The 22,580-nt window shown below is 42.9% G+C and overlaps 1 protein-coding gene across 1 annotated transcript; it reads left to right on the top strand.

The window, feature by feature from the left end:
- The first annotated feature begins 7,576 nt into the window (after positions 1–7,576).
- On the top strand, positions 7,577–21,538 carry LOC137374161 (uncharacterized protein C13orf42). Its single transcript, XM_068039944.1, has 3 exons — positions 7,577–7,990; positions 16,553–16,703; positions 21,294–21,538. Exons 1-3 carry the CDS (start codon positions 7,577–7,579, stop codon positions 21,536–21,538), a joined length of 810 nt encoding a protein of 269 aa, XP_067896045.1.
- Positions 21,539–22,580: the final 1,042 nt, after the last annotated feature.

Here is a 22,580-nt window from a genome sequence, read left to right as displayed (position 1 = left end):
CTTTATTGGGAGTTTTCTATAGACCCCCCAATAGCAACAGAGACACGGAGGAACAGATTGGGAGGCAGATTTTGGAAAGGTGCAGAAGTAACAGGGTTGTTGTCATGGGTGACTTCAACTTCCCTAATATTGATTGGAACCTCCTTAGTGCAAATAGTTTGGATGGAGCAGATTTTGTCAGGTGTGTCCAGGAAGGTTTCCTGACTCAATATGTAGATAGGCCGACTAGAGGGGAGGCTATGTTGGATTTGGTGCTTGGCAACGAACCAGGCCAGGTGGCAGATCTCTCGGTGGGAGAGCATTTCGGTGATAGTGATCACAACTCCCTGACCTTTACTATAGTCATGGAGAGGGATAGGAGCAGACGGGATGGGAAAATATTTAATTGGGGGAGGGGGAATTACAATGCTATTAGGCAGGAACTGGGGAGCTTAAATTGGGAACAGATGTTCTCAGGGAAATGCACGACAGAAATGTGGAGGTTGTTTAGGGAGCACTTGCTGCGACTGCTGGATAGGTTTGTTCTGATGAGGCAGGGAAGGGATGGAAGGGTGAAGGAACCTTGGATGACAAGAGATGTGGAACAGCTAGTCAAGAGGAAGAAGGAAGCTTACTTAAGGTTGAGGAAGCAAGGATCAGACAGGGCTCTAGAGGGTTACAAGGTAGCCAGGAAGGAACTGAAGAATGGACTTAGGAGAGCTAGAAGGGGACATGATAAAGTCTTGGCGGGTAGGATTAAGGAAAATCCCAAGGTGTTCTACACTTATGTGAGGAACAAGAGGATGGCCAGAGTGAGGGTAGGGCCGATCAGGGATAGTGGAGGGAACTTGTGCCTGGAGTCGGAGGAGGTAGGGGAGGTCCTAAATGAATACTTTGCTTCAGTATTCACTAGTGAGAGGGACCTTGTCGTTTGTGAGGACAGCGTGAAACAGGCTGATATGCTCGAACAGGTTGACGTTAAGAAGGAGGATGTGCTGGAAATTCTGAAAGACATGAGGATAGATAAGTCCCCAGGGCCAGACGGGATATACCCAAGGTTATTACGGGAAGCGAGGGAAGAGATTGCTGCGCCTTTGGCGATGATCTTTGCGTCCTCACTGTCCACTGGGGTAGTACCAGATGATTGGAGGGTGGCAAATGTTATTCCCTTGTTCAAGAAAGGGAATAGGGATAACCCTGGGAATTACAGACCAGTCAGTCTTACGTCGGTGGTGGGCAAATTATTGGAGAGGATTCTGAGAGACAGGATTTAAGATTATTTGGAAAAGCATAGTTTGATTAGAGATAGTCAGCATGGCTTTGTGAGGGGCAGGTCATGTCTCACAAGCCTTATTGAATTCTTTGAGGATGTGACAAAGGAAGAGCAGTGGATGTGGTGTATATGGATTTTAGCAAGGCGTTTGATAAGGTTCCCCATGGTAGGCTCATTCAGAAAGTAAGGAGGCATGGGATACAGGGAAATTTGGCTGTCTGGATACAGAATTGGCTGGCCCATAGAAGACAGAGGGTGGTAGTAGATGGAAAGTATTCAGCCTGGAGCTCGGTGACCAGTGGTGTTCCACAGGGATCTGTTCTGGGACCTCTGCTCTTTGTGATTTTTATAAATGACTTGGATGAGGAAGTGGAAGGCTGGGTTAGTAAGTTTGCCGATGACACAAAGGTTGCTGGAGTTGTGGATAGTGTGGAGGGCTGTTGTAGGTTGCAACGGGACACTGATAGGATGCTGAGCTGGGCTGAGAAGTGGCAGATGGAGTTCAACCTGGAAAAGTGTGAAGTGATTCATTTTGGAAGGTTGAATTTGAATGCAGAATACAGGCTTAAAGACAGGATTCTTGGCAGTGTGGAGGAACAGAGGGATCTTGGGGTCCACGTCCATAGATCCCTCAAAGTTGCCACCCAAGTTGATAGGGTTGTTAAGAAGGCGTATGGTGTGTTGGCTTTCATTAACAGGGGGATTGAGTTTAAGAGCCGCGAGGTTATGCTGCAGCTCTATAAAGCCCTGGTTAGACCACACTTGGAATATTGTGTTCAGTTCTGGTCGCCTCATTATAGGAAGGATGTGGAAGCTTTAGAGAGGGGGCAGAGGAGATTTACCAGGATGCTGCCTGGACTGGAGGGCATGTCCTACGAAGAAAGATTGAAGGAGCTAGGGCTTTTCTCATTGGAGCGAAGAAGGATGAGAGGTGACTTGATAGAGGTGTACAAGATGATGAGAGGCATAGATAGAGTGGATAGCCAGAGACTTTTTCGCAGGGCGGAAAGGGCTATCACCAGGGGGCATAATTTTAAGCTGATTGGAGGAAGGTTTAGGGGAGATGTCAGAGGTAGGTTCTTTACACAGAGAGTGGTGGGTGCGTGGAATGCACTGCCAGCGGTGATAGTAGAAGCAGATACATTAGGGACATTTAAGCGACTCTTGGATAGGTACACGGATGATAGTAGAATGAAGGGTATGTAGGTAGTTTGATCTTAGAGTAGGTTAAAGGTTCGGTACAACATCGTGGGCCGAAGGGCCTGTACTGTGCTGTACTGTTCTATGTTCTATGAGATGAAGATTTGTGATCACGTCCCGATTTCCTGCCAGCAGTTCCTGTGGACAGGGGAACTGCCTGCCCATTTTTGGGAATAAGCATGTACAACAACAACAACAACTAATATTTATATTTATATAGCACCTTTAACATAATAAAATATCCCAAGGCACTTCACAGGAACATTATAAAACGAAATATGACACCTAGTCGCATAAGGAGATATTAGGTCAGATGACAGATGACGAAAAGCTTGGCCAAAGCAGTAGGTTTTAAGCTGTGTCTTGAAGGAGGAAAGCGAGGTAGAGGGGTGGAGAGGTTTAGGGAGGGAATTCCAGAACTTAGGGCCTAGGTAACTGAAGGCGCAGTCACCAATGGTGGAGCGATTAAAATTGGGGGATGCTCACGAGGCCAGAATTAGAGGAGGGCAGAGGGTTGTGGGGCTGCAGGAGATTACAGAGATCGGGAGAGGCAAGGCCATGAATGGATTTGAAAACAAGGATGTAAATAAGGTGCTGATGACCTGATGAAATCAGAATTCCATCTCCCATCATTACCAAGTCTTAATCACTCAATTCATTACCGTTCCTTCATCGTCACAGAGCTAAAGGCCTGGAATTCCCTACCTAACAGTACTGCGGGAGCACTTTCAGCACACAGATTACAGTGGTTCAAGAAAAGGCCCAACACCATCTTCTCAAGTGCAACCAGGGATGGACAATAAATGCCAGCTATGCCCACATCACAAGAATGAATACAAAAGAATTACCTCCTTTAATTCCTTGAGGAATGTATCACATCTGGCCGACAAGCTGAGTGGCTATTTAGCATTCAAAGTGTTAGCTTGGCTCAGTGGTAGCACTCTCACCTCAAAGTCAGTTGGCTATGGGTTCAAGACCGACATTAGCACATGTGTGACACTCCAGTGCAGTACTGAGGGAATGCTGCATTGTTGGAGGTGCTGTCTTTTAGATGAGACGTTAACCTGTGACTCTGTCAGATTGGGTGGATATAAAAGTTTCCACAGCACTTTCTTGAAGAAGAGCAGGAAATGCAGCATCATCCCTCAAACAACATCACTGAAACAATTTTTTTCTCCTCATTGCTGTTTTTGGGAACATGGTATGCATGACTTGACTATCATGTTTGATTACCTATTAGCAGTGACTACACTTCAAAATAATTCATCAGATGTGAAGCTTCAGGGATGCCCTGATAACATGAAAGGCAATACATGAATTATAGGTCTTTCCCAGTTCTTTTCCTTCCAGTTTCTGCATAACCAATCTTTTACCAACTTATATGTATGTTTTGATTTGCATAGGCTTATTTATTACGAGTAGAATCTGTTTACATTACTCCAGATTAGAATCAGTCCATATTACTTCAGACAGAAATATTGTAGAGGATGAGTTCATGGAATACATTCAAGATAATTTTCTAGATCTGTATGTTGAGGAATCAACTGGGGAACAGGCTATTTTAGATCTAGTATTGTGAAATGAGATAATAATTAATAGCCTTGCAGTACAGGAACCTCTGGGAAAGAGTGATCATAATATGATAGAAATTTACACTCAGTTTTTTTTTAGAGATACAGCACTGAAACTGGCCCTTCGGCCCACCAAGTCTGTGCCGACCAACAACCACACATTTATACTAACCCTGCAGTAATCCCATATTCCCTACCACCTACCTACACTAGGGGCAATTTACAATGGCCAATTTACCTATCAACCCGCACGTCTTTGGCTGTGGGAGGAAACCGGAGCACCCAGCAAAGACCCACGCGGGCACAGGGAGAACTTGCAAACTCCGCACAGGCAGTACCCAGAATTGAACCCGGGTCCCTAGAACTGAGGCTGCGGTGCAAACCACTGCGCCACTGTGCCGCCCATAATTTGATTATGACTTAACTAAGTTCGAATCTTAAGGTATTAAATCTGAAAAAAAGCAAACTACGAAGGTATGTTGAGGTGAGTTGGCTAAGGTAGAGTGGGAAACTAGATTAAAAGATATGATGGTAGATAAGCACTACCAAGCATTTAAAGAAATAATTCATAATTTGTAATAAATATGTATTCCCTTAAGGGATAAAAATACCACAGGATAGGTGGTCCAACTGTGGTTGACAAAATAAGTTAAAGATAGTATTATTTTAAAGGAAGAGGCTTATAATGTTGCCAGAAAGAGTAGTAAGACTGAGGACTGGGAGTTTCTTAGAATTCAGCAAAAAATAATCAAGAAATTGATAAGGAAAGAAAAAATAGAATATGAGAGTAAACAAGCAAGAGGGAAAAAATAGATTGTAAAAGCTTCTCAATTATGTCGAAGGAAAGAGATTAGTGAAAGTTAACATAGCTCCCATACAGACAGAGACAGGAAAAATTATAATGGGGACCAAGGAAATGGCAGAGATATTAAACAAATACTTTTTATCTGTCTTCATGGTAGAAGACACAAAAAACATTCCAGAAATAGCGGGGAACAAAGGATCTAGTGCAAATGAGGAACTTAAAGAAATTAATAATAATAAATGAATAGTACTGGTGAAATTAATGGTACTAAAAGCCAACAAATTGCCTGTACCTGATGGCCTACATCCAAGGGTTTTAAAAGAGGTGGCTACAGTGATAGTGGATGCATTGGTTTCAAACTTCCAGACTTTCCTAGATTTTAGAGAATGGTCCCCACAATAGCAAATGTAATCCTGCTATTCAAAAAAGGAGGGAAAGAGAAAACAGGGAACTACAGGCCAATTAGCCTGACATTAGTAGTAGTGAAAATGCTGGAACCTGTTATTAGGGGTGTGCTACCAGGACACTTAAAAACTCATAATATGATTGGCCAGAGTCAACACAGCTTTATGAAAGAGAAATCATGTTTGACCAATCTGTTAAATTTTTTTGAAGTTGTAACTGGCAGGGTAATTGAAGGGGAACCAATGAATGTCATGCATTTGGATTTTCAAACAGCGTTAGACAAGGTGCCACACAAGAGATCATTACACAGAATTACTGCTCATGGGTTTGAGGATAATATGGATGGAGGGTTGGTAAATGGACAGAAAACAGAGAAAAGGAATAACTGGGTCATTTTTGGGTTGGCAGACTGTAACACAAGGATCAGTGCTTGGGTCTTAGCTATTTACAATCTATATCAGTGATTTAGATGAGAGGACAGGTTTAATGTATCCAAGTTGGCTAATGATGGAAAGTAAGCTATGAGGAGTACACAAAGAGGATGCAAACAGGTTAAGTGAGTGGGCAAGAATGTGGCAAATGGAATATAAGTGGACAATTGTGAAGTTATCCATTTCAGTAGGAAAAATAGAAAAGCAAAATATTTTTTAAAATGTGAGACTGGGAAATGTTGGCATTCAGAGGGACCTGTGTGTCCTTATACATGAATCACAGACAGTTAACATAGCATGCAATTAGAAAGAAAAAAGTATGTTAGTCTTACAAAATAATTGGAGTATAAGACTAAAGAAGTCTTATTGCAATAACATAGGTCCTTGGTGAGAACACACTTGGAATATTGTGTACATATTTCCCTTAGAGGAAGTACAATAACGTTACACTAGACTGATTGCTGGGATAAGAGACTGTCCTATGAGGAGAGATTGTTGCCTGGTGTCTTGGTCAATATTCATCCCTCAACCAACACCGTAACAAATAGATTATCTGGTCTTCTATCTCATTGCTATTTGTGGGAGCTTGCTGTGTACAAATTGGCTGCTGAATTCGCCTGCACAACAACAGTGACAACATTTCAAATGTACTTCATTAGCTGTGAAGCACTTTGGGACATCCTGAAGACATGAAAGGTGCTATATAAATGCAATCCTTTCTTTCATTCTCATTTGTTTAGATGTCAAGTGGAGGTGTGACCCTGCGTTAAAAACTCCCTTTGTGATAACGCTCCAATGGCACCGATTGTGTTTGAGTTCCCCATGAAAAGCCATTAATAAAACCCCACCCAGCATGCTCAAAGTAACTTCTCTCTTTGGCGAAAGCCCAATCTTCTGTTTCTGGTGTTGTAGGACTCCTTAGAAAAGTGATAAACACATAGTAAAATTCTGTTACTGCATTCTACTTTTTTATATATCGAATAAATGAAACTCAGTCCCTTTAGTTCCTGATCTGTGTAGTGAGAAACAGACAGGCCGACAGGCACAGTAACATTATCCGATCCCATTCATGATTTAACACGAGCCCAGCTCCTTTGAAATGTTCACTGCTGACATTCCCAGGACATAGCTACATCTTATTTCTTTTCGGAATTGGTGCAAAGATTGTAATCCCTGAATTTTTTAAAGACATACTTGATCCAGCATAAAACAATAAGCCACCTCCCGCATTTTCTGTTCGCTAATATCCATCTGTGCTGATGTCTGAGCTGCTCAGCACCTGGCTGTGACTTCTCCATTTTTCCTAATTGATACTATTTGGATTAATGATATTTGATTGGGTGATGTAGGTAAAAGCTTTTGTCTGCGAAGGGACAGGGAGACACTTGAGCCCAAATGCTCGTGTGACAGAGAAGGAGATGCTATTGGATTTCAGCCCTTCAGCTTGTGTTACTGGAGAGTTAACTGTCCCCTGGCACTTTGCTGTCTTCTACATTTAGCCCTGCACAAGCAGATGGATGTATCCTGTGAGCAGGGGCTTTTGACCAGGTACCATCGTTTTAACACTGGGCTGCTTCGAGCTGTGGGATGTCCTTTCAGCACCTTGGTCAGTACCCGGCCTTTGGTTCAGATAATAATAGTCAAACATATCTGATCATTAAGGAGTGAAGTTGAAAGAACGATTCTTGAACGGATGATGTTTTAATCAATCAGCCAACCAGCATATACATTGGGAGTGCAAAAGAAGCCTGTTTCTTCACAGTCCTTTCAGAATGAGAAACCCATCGGTGCAAGCACACGATTAAATAAGGTTCAGCTTCTCTCTGTGAAGATGCCGTTGCTTCCCAGCCATTGACACTTCACAGTTAGGTGGTTTGTAGCCTCACGGAGACAGGGACACTCCATCAGAGCCATGTTGAAGAAACTGAACTCGATGTTCCGTCCACACACTGAAAGAAAACTGGGTGAATATGGAGGAAATAAAGAATGGCAAAGAGAAGAGTCTGGTATTAGGCTGGTCCGCAGCACCTCTCTCTACCTGATCAGGGAAAGTCACCCAAATGTCGGCAGTACTTTAAAACGGAGCAAGAGTGCAGTGAATGTCGACTCCTCCATCTACAATATCAAGGCTGAAGATCGGGTCTGGATGTTCTCGAGGACACAAGACTGTCTGCAGTACCTACAGGATCTGATAGTTCTGCGCCAACAATACCGGCCAGTCAGCAACCTCAACAAGCCTAAGGAGAACAGACCAGATCCATCCTCTGCATCAAATAAGCCTTCCAAACCTGTCAAGAAAGCGTCGGCTCCCAAACACATCTTCAAAGTAAGTATTTAACATTCCTCCTTACTGAACAAGGATTAGATTTCTAATAATCAATTGAAACCCACCCCAGCTGTTTACAGCTATAATAATGGATAATAAGTGACAAAAGGAAGCCCTGCCATTTTTACCATTTTGCCATTTTTATGTGTACATCAATATTAAATGAACTACATACAGGTGGACGTAAACACTCCGTGACACTATTCAAAGCGTTCTCCCCGGTGTCCTGGCCAATACAAAACAGACGATCTGGTTATGGCTATCGTGGGATCTTGCTGTGTACAAATTGGCTGCCACACTTCCCTACATTACAACAGTGACTAAAATGTACTTAATTGGTTGTAAAATGCTTTGGGACATCATGAGTTAGTGAGAGGGCCCATAAAAATCCAAGTCCTTCTTTCTTTACCTAACTGGAAGTGATGTTGCCTCAGATGTGTTTAAAATGTATAGCACTTTGTCTTTAGGGACTGTAGCCTGCATGTACCAAATATTAAAACTCGTATTAGTTAGGTCTCGCCTGTAAAATGTGTTAGGGTTAAGTCATCTCTGTACAGCATCTCCATTAATGGCTGTGAGTTGCTGTCTTTTCAACCAAATTGAGCTTCTCTCACCCTTGTAATTCTTTGCTTCTCAATATGGGTTCTTATATTAATGGAAATGCTATTTTTGAATTCTCCTAATAGAATTATTCCTCAAACTTTCACGGGAGAGTTCTTATTTTAGAGATCATATCCAGCGATCGAAAGCCTTGTGTTTAATTCTTTCAAATTCGATAAAGGTTTGGGCTGGTCTTTTCCTCGTATTTCTAATTTTTTTTCTAGTAGGCTTCAGGGACCAACTCAAATGCATTTAATATAGCAGTTTTAATCTGTTTATAATCGGAAGAGCTTTCTTAAAACATAGAATGAGCTTTTTGAGCTCTACCCAACAATTTGTCTTGTAAGAGGAGAGTACAATATTCTTTTAGCCATCGTAGTCTGGTAGCTATTTGTTCAAGGGAGATAAATACCAAGGTTTTGCTCTGAATTGGAGGTACTGTTTGAATTGCTCACCTTGTGCTTGCAGCCTTTCTGCCTCAAGCTTTCTCACCACTGCCTCTCTTTCCTTCTGCAATTGCATCTCCTCTCTTTTCAACTGCAAATTTCTTTCCTCTTTTTCCTTTTGCAATTCCAATTTTCACAGGATTTGATTTTAGCTGGGGCTATTATTTCAGACTCAAGTTCCATGCCTGTTTCCTCTGGGTTCTGGGGTAAGATCAAAATGGCTAGCTAAATTCTTAAGTATTTCAGGTTTCTTTGTTTTTTGTTTGAAAGTGACTCCCATCTGAGTAGCTACGCTTTTTAATTCTTCAATACTTAATTGATATAATTGCTGTACAAACTCTTTAGGATTAAATGTGGCCATGTCTTTTGTTTCTAGCACCGTAGAGAAGAAAAGAATAAGAAAACTTGTTTGTTCAATTTCCCACAGTTTTAGAGGTCAGTTTTCCTCCCATTTCCAACTCTCTCATTTCATCTGATGTTTCAAAAATCCTGGCTCAGAGCCCCCAATTTAATATTGACAGGTAGTAAGTGGTTTGGGTGGCTTCCACTTGTCACCTCCCAACTAATTGCAGATAGCGTTTTGTTAAAATTGGTGTGTCAGTCACTGAGTGTTTTTTTAGGGTCATAAAACAGACAAATGATAGGTTTTCTCATAAATTTAAAGAAAAGGAAGGTTACATTTTTATATAAATAGCAAAACCTGAATTGTTCCCAACCTTCACCCACACACACATTCGCACACACATGCACACATAAAGATAGATGGATAGAAGGGAAAGGGTAAGATGCAATTAAAGTCCCAAGTGATGTAAGAGGTCATGATTTACAGAAACCTGTTGAATTTTCTTGGGAGGTAAGTCTTTTCAAAGGTGCAGGCCTGGATGTTTACAGTTGTGAACTTGCTGAGATATTGTAGATTTATGATGGTTAAAACTTCAGTCTGGAGGCAGTGGCCATCTTTTAAGCACTCTTTTGAATCAAGTTGAATTATAGCATCAGCAGCAGAGCTTCTTCCTTAGCTGGACCGATCCTACAGCCTTTTTCTGGAACTGGCTTTCTGTGGTCTTTTCTTGATCTCCCCCATCTCTCCAGAAGGCTATCTTTTAAGGTAAAAATCCATCACATTTGAGTCTCCGTCAGGTGACACAGGGCCCTCGCCCCTTCTATGGCCATATGGAAACAATTGTATCTGTTAGCATCTGGATGGGGACCATTCTGTTACAATGGTGCTACTTCACACCTATTCATCTTGGTTTGGGCTGTGGAGTCAGTCTGTCTACAGGACCTTTGTTAGTTCATTCCTGTAGATAGGAGTCATCAAAATGTCATGGGTTCCTTTCAATTTCAACGGGTTCTCCCCAGAGCTAATTCAGACGCAGTTAATGAGTTTCATCTTTGCAGACAGGCTTGTTTATTGACAGTACTGGAGGGGTCGCCTGGCCTCTACTCCATTTGGCTGTGGCCCACTTTCAGTTTAATAGTTGATTTTTATTGTCATAATTCCTCCAGTTCATTGTTTATTTCATTATGCCTCCTTCCGAGTATGACAAAGTTTTAAAAAATGAAACAAGCTATTTAATTACCATCAAAATGGGTTCGATCGATCAAGGTCGGGAACTGCACTTGAGTCCTTAATGAATCATATGTAACTCTAGCATAGTTAATAAGCTTATTTCAGGTGGCTGTCCTGGATGACTACAGGGTACCTTAACCGATATGGCATGCGAGTGACTTTAGGTATGCCATATTGGAGCCGTGCAATGCCCAATTTTTGCCCGAAATTCTAGGCAATCCCAGGCCATAAGAACATAATAAGAACATAAGAAATAGGAGCAGGAGTAGGCCATTTGGCCCCTCAAGCCTGCCCCGTCATTCAATAAGATCATGGCTGATCCGCCCCAGACCTCAACTCCTCTTTCGTGCCAGCTCCTCAAAGCCCGCAACTCCTCAATATTTCAAAAATCTATCTACCTCCTCTTTAAATACTTTCAGTGATCTAGCCTCCACAATTCTTTACGGTAGAGAATTCCAGACATTCACTACCCTCTGAGAGAAGAAATTCCTTTGCATCTCAGTTTTAAATGAGTGTCTCCTTATTCTGTAACTATTTCCAATAGTTCGAGATTCCCCCACTAATAGAAACATCTTCTCAACATATACCTTGTCAAACCCCCTCAGAATCTTGTACGTTTCAAGAAGATCACCCCTCATTCTTCTAAACTCTAATGAGTAAAGGCCTAACCTGTTTAGCCATTCTTGATAAGTCAACCCCTTCATCACAGGAATCAGCCTAGTGAATCTTTTTGAACTGCCTCCAATGCCAGTATATCCTTTCTTAAATACGGGGACCAAAACTGTACACAGTACTCCAGGTGCGGCCTCGCCAATACCCTGTACAGTTGTAACAAGACTTCCCTATTTTTAAACTCCAACCACCTAGCAATAAAGGCCAAAATTCCATTTGCCTTCTTAATTACGTGCTGCACCTGCATGCAAACTTTTTGTGTTTCATGCATAAGAACACCCAGATCTCTCTGTGCTGCACTTTTTTGGAGTCTCTCTCCATTTAACATAGAAACATAGAAACAGAGAAAATAGGAGCAGGAGTAGGCCATTCGGCCCTTTGAGCCTGCTCTGCCATTCATTATGATCATGGCTGATCATCCAACTCAATAACCTTTACCAGTTTTCCCCCCATATCCTTTGATCCCTTTTGCCCCAAGAGCTATATCTAACTCCTTCTTGAAAACATACAATGTTTTGGCCTCAACTGCTTTCTGTGGTAGCGAATTCCACAGGCTCACCACTCTCTGGGTGAAGAAATTTCTCCTTATCTCAGTCCTGAAAGGTTTACCCCGTATCCTTAGACTATGACCCCTGGTTCTGGACTCCCCCACCATCGAGAACATCCTTCCTGCATCTACCCGGTCAAGTCCTGTTAGAACTTTATAGGTTTCTATGAGAGCCCCCCCTCACTCTTCTGAACTCCAGCGAATATAATACTAACCAACTCAATCTCTCCACAGACGTCAGTCCCGCCATCCCAGGAATCAGTCTGGTAAACCTTTGCTGCACTCCCTCTATAGCAAGAACATCCTTCCTCAGATAAGGAGACCAAAACTGCACACAATATTCCAGGTGTGGCCTCACCAAGGCCTTGTATAATTGCAGCAAGACATCCCTGCTCCTGTACTCGAATCCTCTCGCTATGAAGGCCAACATACCATTTGCCCTTTTTACCGTCTGTTGCACCTGCATGCTTACCTTCAGCGACTGGTGTACGAGAACACCCAGGTCTCATTGCATAGTCCCCTCTCTCAGTTTATAGCCATTCAGATAATAATCTGCCTCCCTGTTTTTGCTACCAAAGTGGATAACATCACATTTATCCACTTTATACTGCATCTGCCATGCATTAGCCCACTCACTCAACTTGTCCAAATCACCCTGAAGCCTCTCTGCATCCTCCTCACAACTCACCCTCCTACCCAGTTTTGTGTCATCTGCAAATTTGGAGATATTACATTTAGTTCCCTCATCTAACTCATTAATATATATTGTGAATAACTGGGGTCCTAGCACCGATCCCTGCGGTACCCCACTAGTCACTGCCTGCCATTCGGAAAAAGACCCATTTATCCCTACTCTTTGTTTCCTGTCCGACAACCAATTTTCTATCCATCGCAATACACTACCCCCAATCCCATGCGCTTTAATTTTACACGCTAACCTCTTATGTGGGATTTTGTCGAAAGCCTTCTGAAAGTCCAAATAAACCACATCCACTGACTCCCCCTCATCAACTCTACTAGTTACATCCTCAAAGAATTCTAGTAGATTTGTCAAGCACGTTTTCCCTTTCGTAAATCCATGCTGACTCTGTCCGATTCTACCACTGTTCTCCAAGTGCTCTGCTATAAAATCTTTGATAATGGACTCTAGAATTTTCCCCACTACCGATGTCAGGCTGACTGGTCTATAATTCTCTGCTTTCTCTCTACCTCCCTTTTTAAATAGTGGGGTTACATTAGCTACCCTCCAATCTGTAGGAACTGTTCCAGAGTCTATAGAATCCTGAAAGATGACCACCAATGCATCCACTATTTCTAGGGCCACTTCCTTAAGTACTCTGGGATGTAGATTATCAGGCCCTGTGGATTTATTGGCCTTCAATCCCATCAATTTCCCCAACACCATTTCTCTACTAATACTGATTTCCTTCAGTTCCTCCCTCTCACCAAACCCTGTGTTCCACAACATTTCTGGTACGTTATTTGTGTCCTCCTTTGTGAAGACAGAACCAAAGTATGCGTTTAGTTGGTCAGCCATTTCTTTGTTCCCCATAATAAATTCCCCTGTTTCTGACTGTAATGGACCTACATTTGTCTTCACCAATCTTCTTCTCTTCACATACCTATAGAAACTTTTACAGTCAGTTTTTATGTTCCTTTCTCTCAAACTCTATTTTCTCCTGCTTAATCAATCCCTTGGTCCTCCTTTGCTGAATTCTAAACTGCTCCCAATCCTCAGGTCTGTTGTTTTTTCTGGTGAATTTGTATGCCTCTTCCTTGGATCTAATGCTATCTCTAATTTCCCTTGTAAGCCATGGTTTGGCTACCTTTCCCATTTTACTTTTGCGCCAGAGAGGAATAAACAATTGTTGCAGTCCATCATAGCCAACTTGCGCCTCATGCCTTCGTAGTTTCCTTTATTAAGCATCAGGACCCTAGTCTCAGAATCAACTATGTTACTCTCCATCTTGATGAAGAATTCTATCATATTATGGTCGCTCATCCCCAAGGGGTCTTGCACAACTAGATTCTCAATTATTCCTCTCTCATTACGCAATACCCAGTCTAGGATAGCCTGTTCTCTAGTTGGTTTCTCAACGTATTGGTCCAGAAAACCATCCTGTATACACTCCATGAATTCCTCCTCTACAGTATTGTGATTAATTTGATTTGCCCAATCTATATGCAGATTAAAGTCACCCATAATTACAGATGATTCTTTATCGCATGCATCTCTAATTTCCTGTTTAATGCCATTCCCAACATCACCACTACAGTTTGGGGGTCTATATACAACCCCCACTAATGTTTTTTGCCCCTTAGTGTTTCTCAGCTCTATCCATACAGATTTCACATTGCCGGAGCTAATATCCTTCCTCACTATTGCATTAATTTCCTCTTTAACCAGCAATGCAACTCCACCGCCTTTTACTTTTTGCCTGTCCTTCCTAAATACTGGATATTCCTGGATGTTCATTTCCCATCCCTGGTCACTCTGCAGCAATGTCTCCGTAATCCCGACTATATTATACCCGTTTACATCTATTTGCACGATTAATTCATCCACTTTATTGCGAATGCTCTGCCTGTTAAGGCACAAAGCCTTAAGGCTCATCCTTTTAACATTACTTGTCCCCTTCCCACTATTTTTCACTGTGGCCCTGTTTGATTCCAGCCCTTGATTTCTCTGCCTATCACTTTTCTTATTCCCCTTACTGTCTTTTGTCCTTGTCCTTGATCCCCCTCCTTTAACTCCTTGCAAAGGTTCCCATCCCTCTGCCATTTTAGTTTAAATCCTCCCCAACCACTCTAGCAAATACTCCCCCTATGACATCAGTCCTGGTCCTGCCCAGGTGTAACCCATCCAGTTTGTACTGGTCGCACCTCCCCCAGAACTGGTCCCAATGTCCCAGGAATCTAAAACCCTCCCCCTCACACCATCTCTTCAGCCACGTATTCATCCAATATATCCTGCTATTTCTACTCTGACTAGCACATGCAAAGGTAGTAATCCTGAGATCACTACCTTTGAGGTCCTACATTTCAACTTACTTCCTAACACCCTATATTCTGCTTTTAGGACCTCATCCCTTTTTTTACCTACGTCGTTTGTACCAATGTGTACCACAACCACTGGCTGTTCACCCTCCCCCTTCAGAATGTCCTGTAACTGCTCTGAGACATCCTAGACCTTAGCACCAGGGAGGCTACATACCATCCTGGAGTCTTGTTTGCGGCCACAGAAATGCCTATCTATTCCCCTTACAATTGAATCCCCTATAACTATTGCACTCCCACACTTTTTACTCCTCCCCTGTGCAGCAGAGCCAACCATGGTGCAACGAATTGGGCTATTGCTGCTTTACCCTGAGAGGCTATTCCCCCCAACAGTATCCAAAGCAACATATCTGTTTTGCAGGGAATAGCCACAGGAGATTCCTGCGCTGCCTGCCTAGTCCTCTTGCTCTGCCTGGTGGTCACCCATTCCCTTCCTGCTTGTGGAGTCTGAGCCTGCGGTGTGACCACCACTCTGTATGTGCTATCCACGATACTCTCTGCCTCGCTCCACAGTGTCACCAGCCTAAATAATAGTCTGCCTTTTGATTCTTCCTACCAAAGTGCATGACCTCACACTTTCCTACATTAAACTCCATCTGCCCACTCACTCAACCTATCTATATCCCCTTGCTGATTCCTTATGTCCTCATCACAACTTGCCCTCCCACCTATTTTTGTATCATCAGCAAATTTGGATATATTACACTCAGCCCCCTCCTCCAAGTCATTAATATAGATAGTAAATAATTGAGGGCCTAGGACTGATCCTTGTGGCACTCCACTAGTTACGTCTTTCCAACCTGAAAAAGATCCATTAATCCCGACTCTCTGTCTTCTGTGAGTTAACCAATCCTCAATCCATGCTTATACATTACCCCCAATAGCCCGAGCTTCTATCTTGTGCAATAATCTTTTACGTGGCAACTTATCGAATGCCTTCTGGAAATCCAAATACAGACATCTATCTGTTCCTCTTTACCAACTCTGCTAGTTATATACTCAAAGAACTCTAGCAAATTTGTCAAACATGATTTCCCTTTCACAAAACCTTGTTGGTTCTGTTTAATTACATTAAGCCTTTCTAAATGTCCTGCTATTTCTTCCTTAATAATGGACTCTAGCATTTTCCCAATGACCGATGTTAGGCTGACTGGCCTATAGTTTCCTGCTTTTTGTCTCCCTCCCTTCTTGAACAGGGGCATAACATTAGAGGTTTTCCAATCCGCTGGGATCCTCCTGAGAGCAGGGGAGTTCTCCCCAGTGGGTCAACATTTAGCCTCCACTAAAACAGATTATCTGGACATTATCACATTGCTGGTGTGGGAACTTGCTGTGTGCAAAATGGCTGCTGTGCTTCCTACATTATAATGGTGACTAATTTCAAAGTACTTCATTGGCAATAAAGTGCGCTAGAACAACCTGAGATTGTGGAAGATACTATATAAATGCAAGTTTCTCTTTCTACTATCTCCCAAAATTTCAAATGTATAATAAATGCATCAAAACAATCACCAAATCGGAAAGATCTTATTCATCTTTTAATGAGCCCATCTATTCCAGTGACATTCTATGCATTATGCATGTCCTGTATACACTTAGTCTTTTTGTTGGCAAAAATGCAATATTTTCTATACTTATGTCAATAAAACTGTTTTTTACTTATTTAGCAGAACGCAAAGGATGAATCTAATCCTGCATCAATACCAACAGAAGCAGACACACTGGCATATTTTGATTCAGTCATCGCAGATTTTGATCAGGAAAACAAACCCAAAGTTCACCTGGCAGAGGACATGCACCTTGATGTGGATTTTGTTAGTAAGTACATCTTAGTAGAAAACAAAAGCTACAAAAGGGGCAGCACAGTGGCACAGTGGTTAGCACCACAGTCTCACAGCTCCAGCGACCCAGGTCCAGTAATAGGCACTGCCTGTGCAGAGTTTGCAAGTTCTCCCTGTGACTGCATGGGTTTCTGCTGGGTGCTCCGATTTCCTCCCACAGCCAAAGACTTGTAGGTTGATAGGTAAATTGGCCATTGTAAATTGCCCTTACTGTAGGTAGGTGGTAGGAAAATTCAGGGAAGGTGGGGATGTGGTAGGGAATATGGGATTAATGTAGGATGAGTATAAATGGGTGGTTGATGGTTAGCACAGACTCAGTGGGCCAAAGGGCCTGTTTCAGTGCTGTATCTGTCTATGACTCTATTACTGTGCTTCATAGCCCTATTAACATGAAGGTTTCAAGCCATCTCAGAGTTATACAATAAGCTGCAACATTTAGATCTAAAACTTGATGTCCATGTGTATAATATTATGCCCTTGGTGCTACAGAGCTAACACAGAAACACAGAAGACTTTGATCCAATAAAATTATTATACACTAAACTTATGAACAAAAAAGCTATAACATATTTAAGCAAAATTGAGTGGACTACAAATGCTGTCTGGATCCTGAGAATGTTTTTTTTCTATCTTCATCTGATCTGACTGTTGTTTATGTACTTGGAGGTCTTCAAAATCAGGATAGGCATTGACAAATTGTTTCCATTGGTTGGTGTATCAGCAATGAGAGGGCATAGACTCAGATCTCCGACATGAGATTAATAGATTTTTGTTGGATAAGGGTATCAAAGGAAATGGAGCAAAGGTGGGTAAATGAGTTGAGGTACAGATCAGCCATGATCTTATTGAATGGCGGAACAGGTTCGAGGGGCTGAATGGTTTATTCCTGTTCCAATGATTATCACTAGAAGCTCAACAGGGAAATGAGAAATGTTTGTTTTCACACAGAATGTCAAGAAAACAAAGAATGTCTTACCACAAGTGACTGGTGAGACCACATCATATAGTGGAGTTTGGCACCAGAGGAGCCTCAGTGATTGGGTGGGCTGATGGGGAAGCACTCGATCCTGGATGTAGGTATAGAGCTGTTTGTATCGCACTGGATTATAGGTAGGGGGTGGGGGGGGGGGGGGGGGGGTGGTGGTATGGGGGTGTTGGCAGGTGGTCACTGAGTTACCTTGTGTGCCTGGTGCTCGGCAGCCAAATCCCACCAGCTTGGAGCCTCATCCAAAGCCACTGAACTTATGCAAAACTGTCATGGTCTATCAGTGGCTGTACCTTCCCAGGTGTTGGGGTAAATATTACAATATTTTAAAGTGGTCTCTACGGTGTTTTTATAGTGTTTTATCTGCCCTCCTCAGTTGCGATATTCAGACTGCTGCACGCCATAGAAGACAGCTTCGCAAATTCTATATCCAACCGTCCATCTGGGTCCTCTTGATTATGGCCTCAATTCCAGTAATATTGCAGTGCTTGAAGGTATAAGTTTTAGACTCCCCAACCTTCCACTTGGTGGCAGCAAAACATTGTAGACAGCCCCAAGTGGACATGGTCAAGTAGCTTGATGTGACGGCTATCCAACAGGGCATTGCAGTGCTTTACTCTGACCCATGTCATATGGCGGTGAAAACAACAGCTTGACCAATAGCGACCTTTGGTGGCAGACTCAACCCTCGTTCCTGCTGGATTCTCCGCCCGAGTTGGCCAAAGGTGAAGCTGACCCTGCCAATCCGGTGAGCGAGGTCATCATTGATTGTGGTGTTCTACCAGAGAATGTTGCCACAGAAACACAGTGGCGCAGTGGTTTGCACCGCAGCCTCACAGCTCCAGGGACCCGGGTTCAATTCTGGGTACTGCCTGTGTGGAGTTTGCAAGTTCTCCCTGTGACTGCGTGGGTTTCCGCTGGGTGCTCCGGTTTCCTCCCACAGCCAAAGACTTGCAGGTGATAGGTAAATTGGCCATTGTAAATTGCCCCTAGTGTAGGTAGGTGGTAGGGAATATGAAATTATTGTAGGGTTAGTATAAATGGGTGGTTGTTGGTCGGCACTGACTCGGTAGGCCGAAGGGCCTGTTTCAGTGCTGTATCAATAAATAAATAAATAAACAGAATGTTCCCATCATTTAAAAGGGAACTGGATGTGTATTTGACAAATGAATAATTTAAAAGAATACAGGGGAAGGTTAGAGAAGAAATTCTAACTCTATTATTACTGTGATCCCGTTCCATGGCAAGTCAGAATGAAGGCTAGAGACTCCAATGAGGGAAAACTGTCATCCCTGTCCTTGTTATGGTTACTAACCCTTCAGGATTGCCTTGGAGTTTCCAGGAATTGGGTATGCAGCCCAGGAGAAGAATCATAGGGGCACAAAAAAACAATGCTTTCTTCATTTTCTTTCAACACTTTTATTTATTAGTTATAATCATATTAGAGATAGCAAAGAAAGAAAGTTTGACCAGGCAGGACAGCTGGAGACAACAGGCCCAATGATGAAACCTCCAGAGATATATACAACCAAAGTTGGTATTTTTAGTGCTTGTGCTTTTCCATCTTTACCCAGGTCCTGACTATGGTGAGCAAAGGGATAAACTTTGCCATTCTGCTGAGGCCTAATTGCAGCCTAGAACAGCACCTACCTCTGCCAGTTGTCAGCTGGATAAATCAGAGACATACATGCTGGTGGAATTCCTGGTGCAGCTCAGGAATGCACGCAGATATGTCCCGAAACCATTGCTAAGACATAATTAGACATAAAGAAGATCCTGTATTGTTCATACTTAGGCTCAAGCAATATTCCACAGGCAGCATATCCTTTTGTTAGCTCAAATTTTAGGTCCCCTACCTTGCTGGTAGTGGCCCTCAGGTAAATGTCAGGGGGGCAGAAGGAGAAAGGAAAAAGAAAAACAAAGAATTGAATTTATGTAGCATCTTTCATGACCTCAGGCTGTACCCAAAGTGCTTTACAGCCAGTGAAGTACTTTACATTGTAATCACTGTTGAAATGTAGGAAACACCAATTTGTACACAGCAAGATCTCACAAACAGCAATGTGATAATGACCAGATAATCAGTTTTAAAGATGTTGATTGAGGGATAGATATTGGCCAGGACACCCAGGGAGAACTCACCTGTGCTTCTTCAAAATAGTATCTTGGGATCTTTTATGTTCACCTAAGGGGGCAGACAGCGGAAGAGCAGGTAGTGGTCTGGACTGGTGGTCAGGAAGAGCTAGGAGCTTTAGTTGGATCTTCCCGACTGCCACATGGGTTTCCGGGGGCCGTTAGACATGCTGCCGCCATGTGCTTCGGTGTTGACGTTCCCGCACGCTGCTTGTGATGTCACTCTGTGCATACAAGTGGTCTGATTGGCCCAGCTTAGCGCACAGACTGTTTACAGAAAGACCAGTTGCTGTGAATGAGGCAGGTTGCAGGGCAGTACAGTTCTCAAACTGCAATGTAAAGGCAGCTTGGGAGCAGATTGCCTGCAGAATCTCTCACTTGGGAGCGCCATGTTGAGGAACAGAAAGCAGCTGAGAAGGAAAAAATAGCTTTCAAAAAAGGAAACAGTAATTGAACAAACACTGATCTGATCAAGATTAAAGAATTTAATAGGGTAGCTGGAGAGAAACTATTCCCTCTGGTGGATGAGCTCAGAATAAGATTAGAGATATGATGTTCAGGAGTGATGTCAAGAAACATTTATTCACACAAAGGGTAGTGGAAATCTGAAACTCTCTCCCCCAAAAAGCTGTTGAGGCCGAGGGTCAGCTGAAAATGTTAAAACCATGAGATAGATTTTGTTAGGTAAGGGTATTAAGGGATCTGCAAGCAGGGAGGGTAAATGAAGTTAAGATACAGATTAGGCATGACTAATTGAATGGCAGAACAGGCTATATGGCCTGCTGTTGCCCCGGTGTTTATCCATGTCTTTGCTACCCTAGACTTGACCACTCTCCTGGCCAGGCTCTTAACTCACACCCTCCATAAAATTGAGGTCACTATTACTCTGCTGATCCTATCCTAACTTGCACCATCTTGTTCCCCCATCACATCTGTGCTCACTGACCTATATTGGCTCCTGTCTGGCAACACCTCGATTTTTAAAATTCTCGTCCTTGATTTCAAATTCCTCCAAGGCTTCACCTCTCCCTATCTCTTTGACCTCCTATAAACCTGCAACCCTCCAATATCTTTCCATTCCTCCAATTCTGGCCCATTGCAAATCCCCGATTTTCACCGCTCCGTCATTGGTAGCCATGCCTTCAACTGCCTAGGCCTGCAGCTCTGGAATTCCCGCTCTAAAACTCTCCACCTCTCTCTCCTCATTTAAGACGCCCCTTAAAACCTACCTCTTTGACCAAGCTTTTGGTCATCTGACCTAATATCTCTTTATGTGGCTGAGTGTCAATTTCTACCTGATTACTCTTCTGTGAAGCACCATGGGACGTCTTACTACATTTAAAGTGCTCTATAAATGCTTGCTGTTGCTTTTGTTCCTGGTGTACCAGACAAATGGCTGTACCTTAATGACAAATCTATGTGCTTCTCTTTCCATCTCTTTGCATCAAGTTGCCACCAGCACCAGTGAACACAGTTTGCATTCGAACTGGATCCTTAAGTCACCCAGAAGGTACTCTATTGATATGGCACATTTGACAAAGACGGATCACCTGCCTCGAAGACACAGTGATGGGATGCGAATGAGCTTCAAGAGGTTTGAGCGACACCCGATGTACCTCCCTAAATTGGTTGAGAGCCCAATTCACACGTTGAGGTTCAAGCCAAAAGCGCGAAATGAAGATGACGAGTTTTAGATCACTGCAGTGTGTCAAACAGTACCAATGCTTTGAAACTTGGAGGCTCCTGACAACAAGCTTGTGTTTAATCCTTCAAAATTCTTTGTTTCACATCAAAAATGCCTTTTGCAATCAAATCTTGCAGCCATTGATGTGTGGACGAGGCTTTATCGATATTTTCTAACCATGTTTTTTCTACAGCTGATGGATGTTTTTGTGTTTGTACAATTCTTACAATTTTAATTGCTTTCTTGAAGACTGGGAAACCCTCACTGCGTCACTGGCAGCCTCAGTCCTGAATTGTGCCCGCTCACTGGGAGGCAGGTTCATGCCAGGGAAATGCATTGGAAGCTTCTGCTTGTTTCATTCTGCAGGGGGTGCATTTTACTGTCACCTAGCATCTCACCCAATGGAGAGACTGAGAACTTTACACAGCCACCAAGGCATGGCTAACATGGGCGAGTCTCAGACAGCAGGTTATTATCTAATCTAAGATGATAGCAATATCAAGCAAGGAGGTATTCAGACATGACCACTGCGCTAAAACAGTGCACAGTCTAATAGATATGTGGTTTTTAAAGGCTTATGTTCCAGTGGGCAGAATGCTGATTGAGGCACAAAGGTCGAAGATATGGTTACACCATTCAGGATGAAGATATCACACCCACAGTTCCCCGTTCAGCAACTTTTTCTTCTTACCAAGGACGTCAACAACAACTTGCATTTATAAAGCACCTTTTACATAGTAAAAGGTTCCAAGCTGCTTCACAGGAGCATTATCAGACAAAATTTGACAGCAGGCCACAATAAGGAGATATTAGAGGTAACCAAAAGCTTTGACAAAGAAGAAGGTCTTAACCAGCATCTTAAAGGAGGATGGAGAGGTGGAGAAGTTTAGGGAGGGCATTCCAGAGCTTAGGGCCGAGGCAGCTGAAGGCACGACTGCCAGAGGTAGAGTGATTAAAATCAGGGATGCGCAAGATGCTGGAATTGGAGGAGTGCGGAGATATCGGAGGGTTGTAAGGATGGAGGAGATTACAGAGATAGGGAGAGGCAAAGC

This window comes from Heterodontus francisci, chromosome 10 (genome assembly GCF_036365525.1).
Source record: "Heterodontus francisci isolate sHetFra1 chromosome 10, sHetFra1.hap1, whole genome shotgun sequence".
Classification (NCBI taxonomy): domain Eukaryota; kingdom Metazoa; phylum Chordata; class Chondrichthyes; order Heterodontiformes; family Heterodontidae; genus Heterodontus; species Heterodontus francisci.
This window is presented reverse-complemented; position numbering and strand designations above follow the sequence as displayed.

Coding starts and splice junctions, on each gene's coding strand:
- LOC137374161 (XM_068039944.1), top strand. CDS start 7,577: ATGTTGAAGAAACTGAACTCGATGTTCCGTCCACACACTGAAAGAAAA. Junction 7,991..16,552: donor CTCCCAAACACATCTTCAAA/GTAAGTATTTAA, acceptor TTACTTATTTAG/CAGAACGCAAAGGATGAATC. Junction 16,704..21,293: donor CCTTGATGTGGATTTTGTTA/GTAAGTACATCT, acceptor CTTTGCATCAAG/TTGCCACCAGCACCAGTGAA.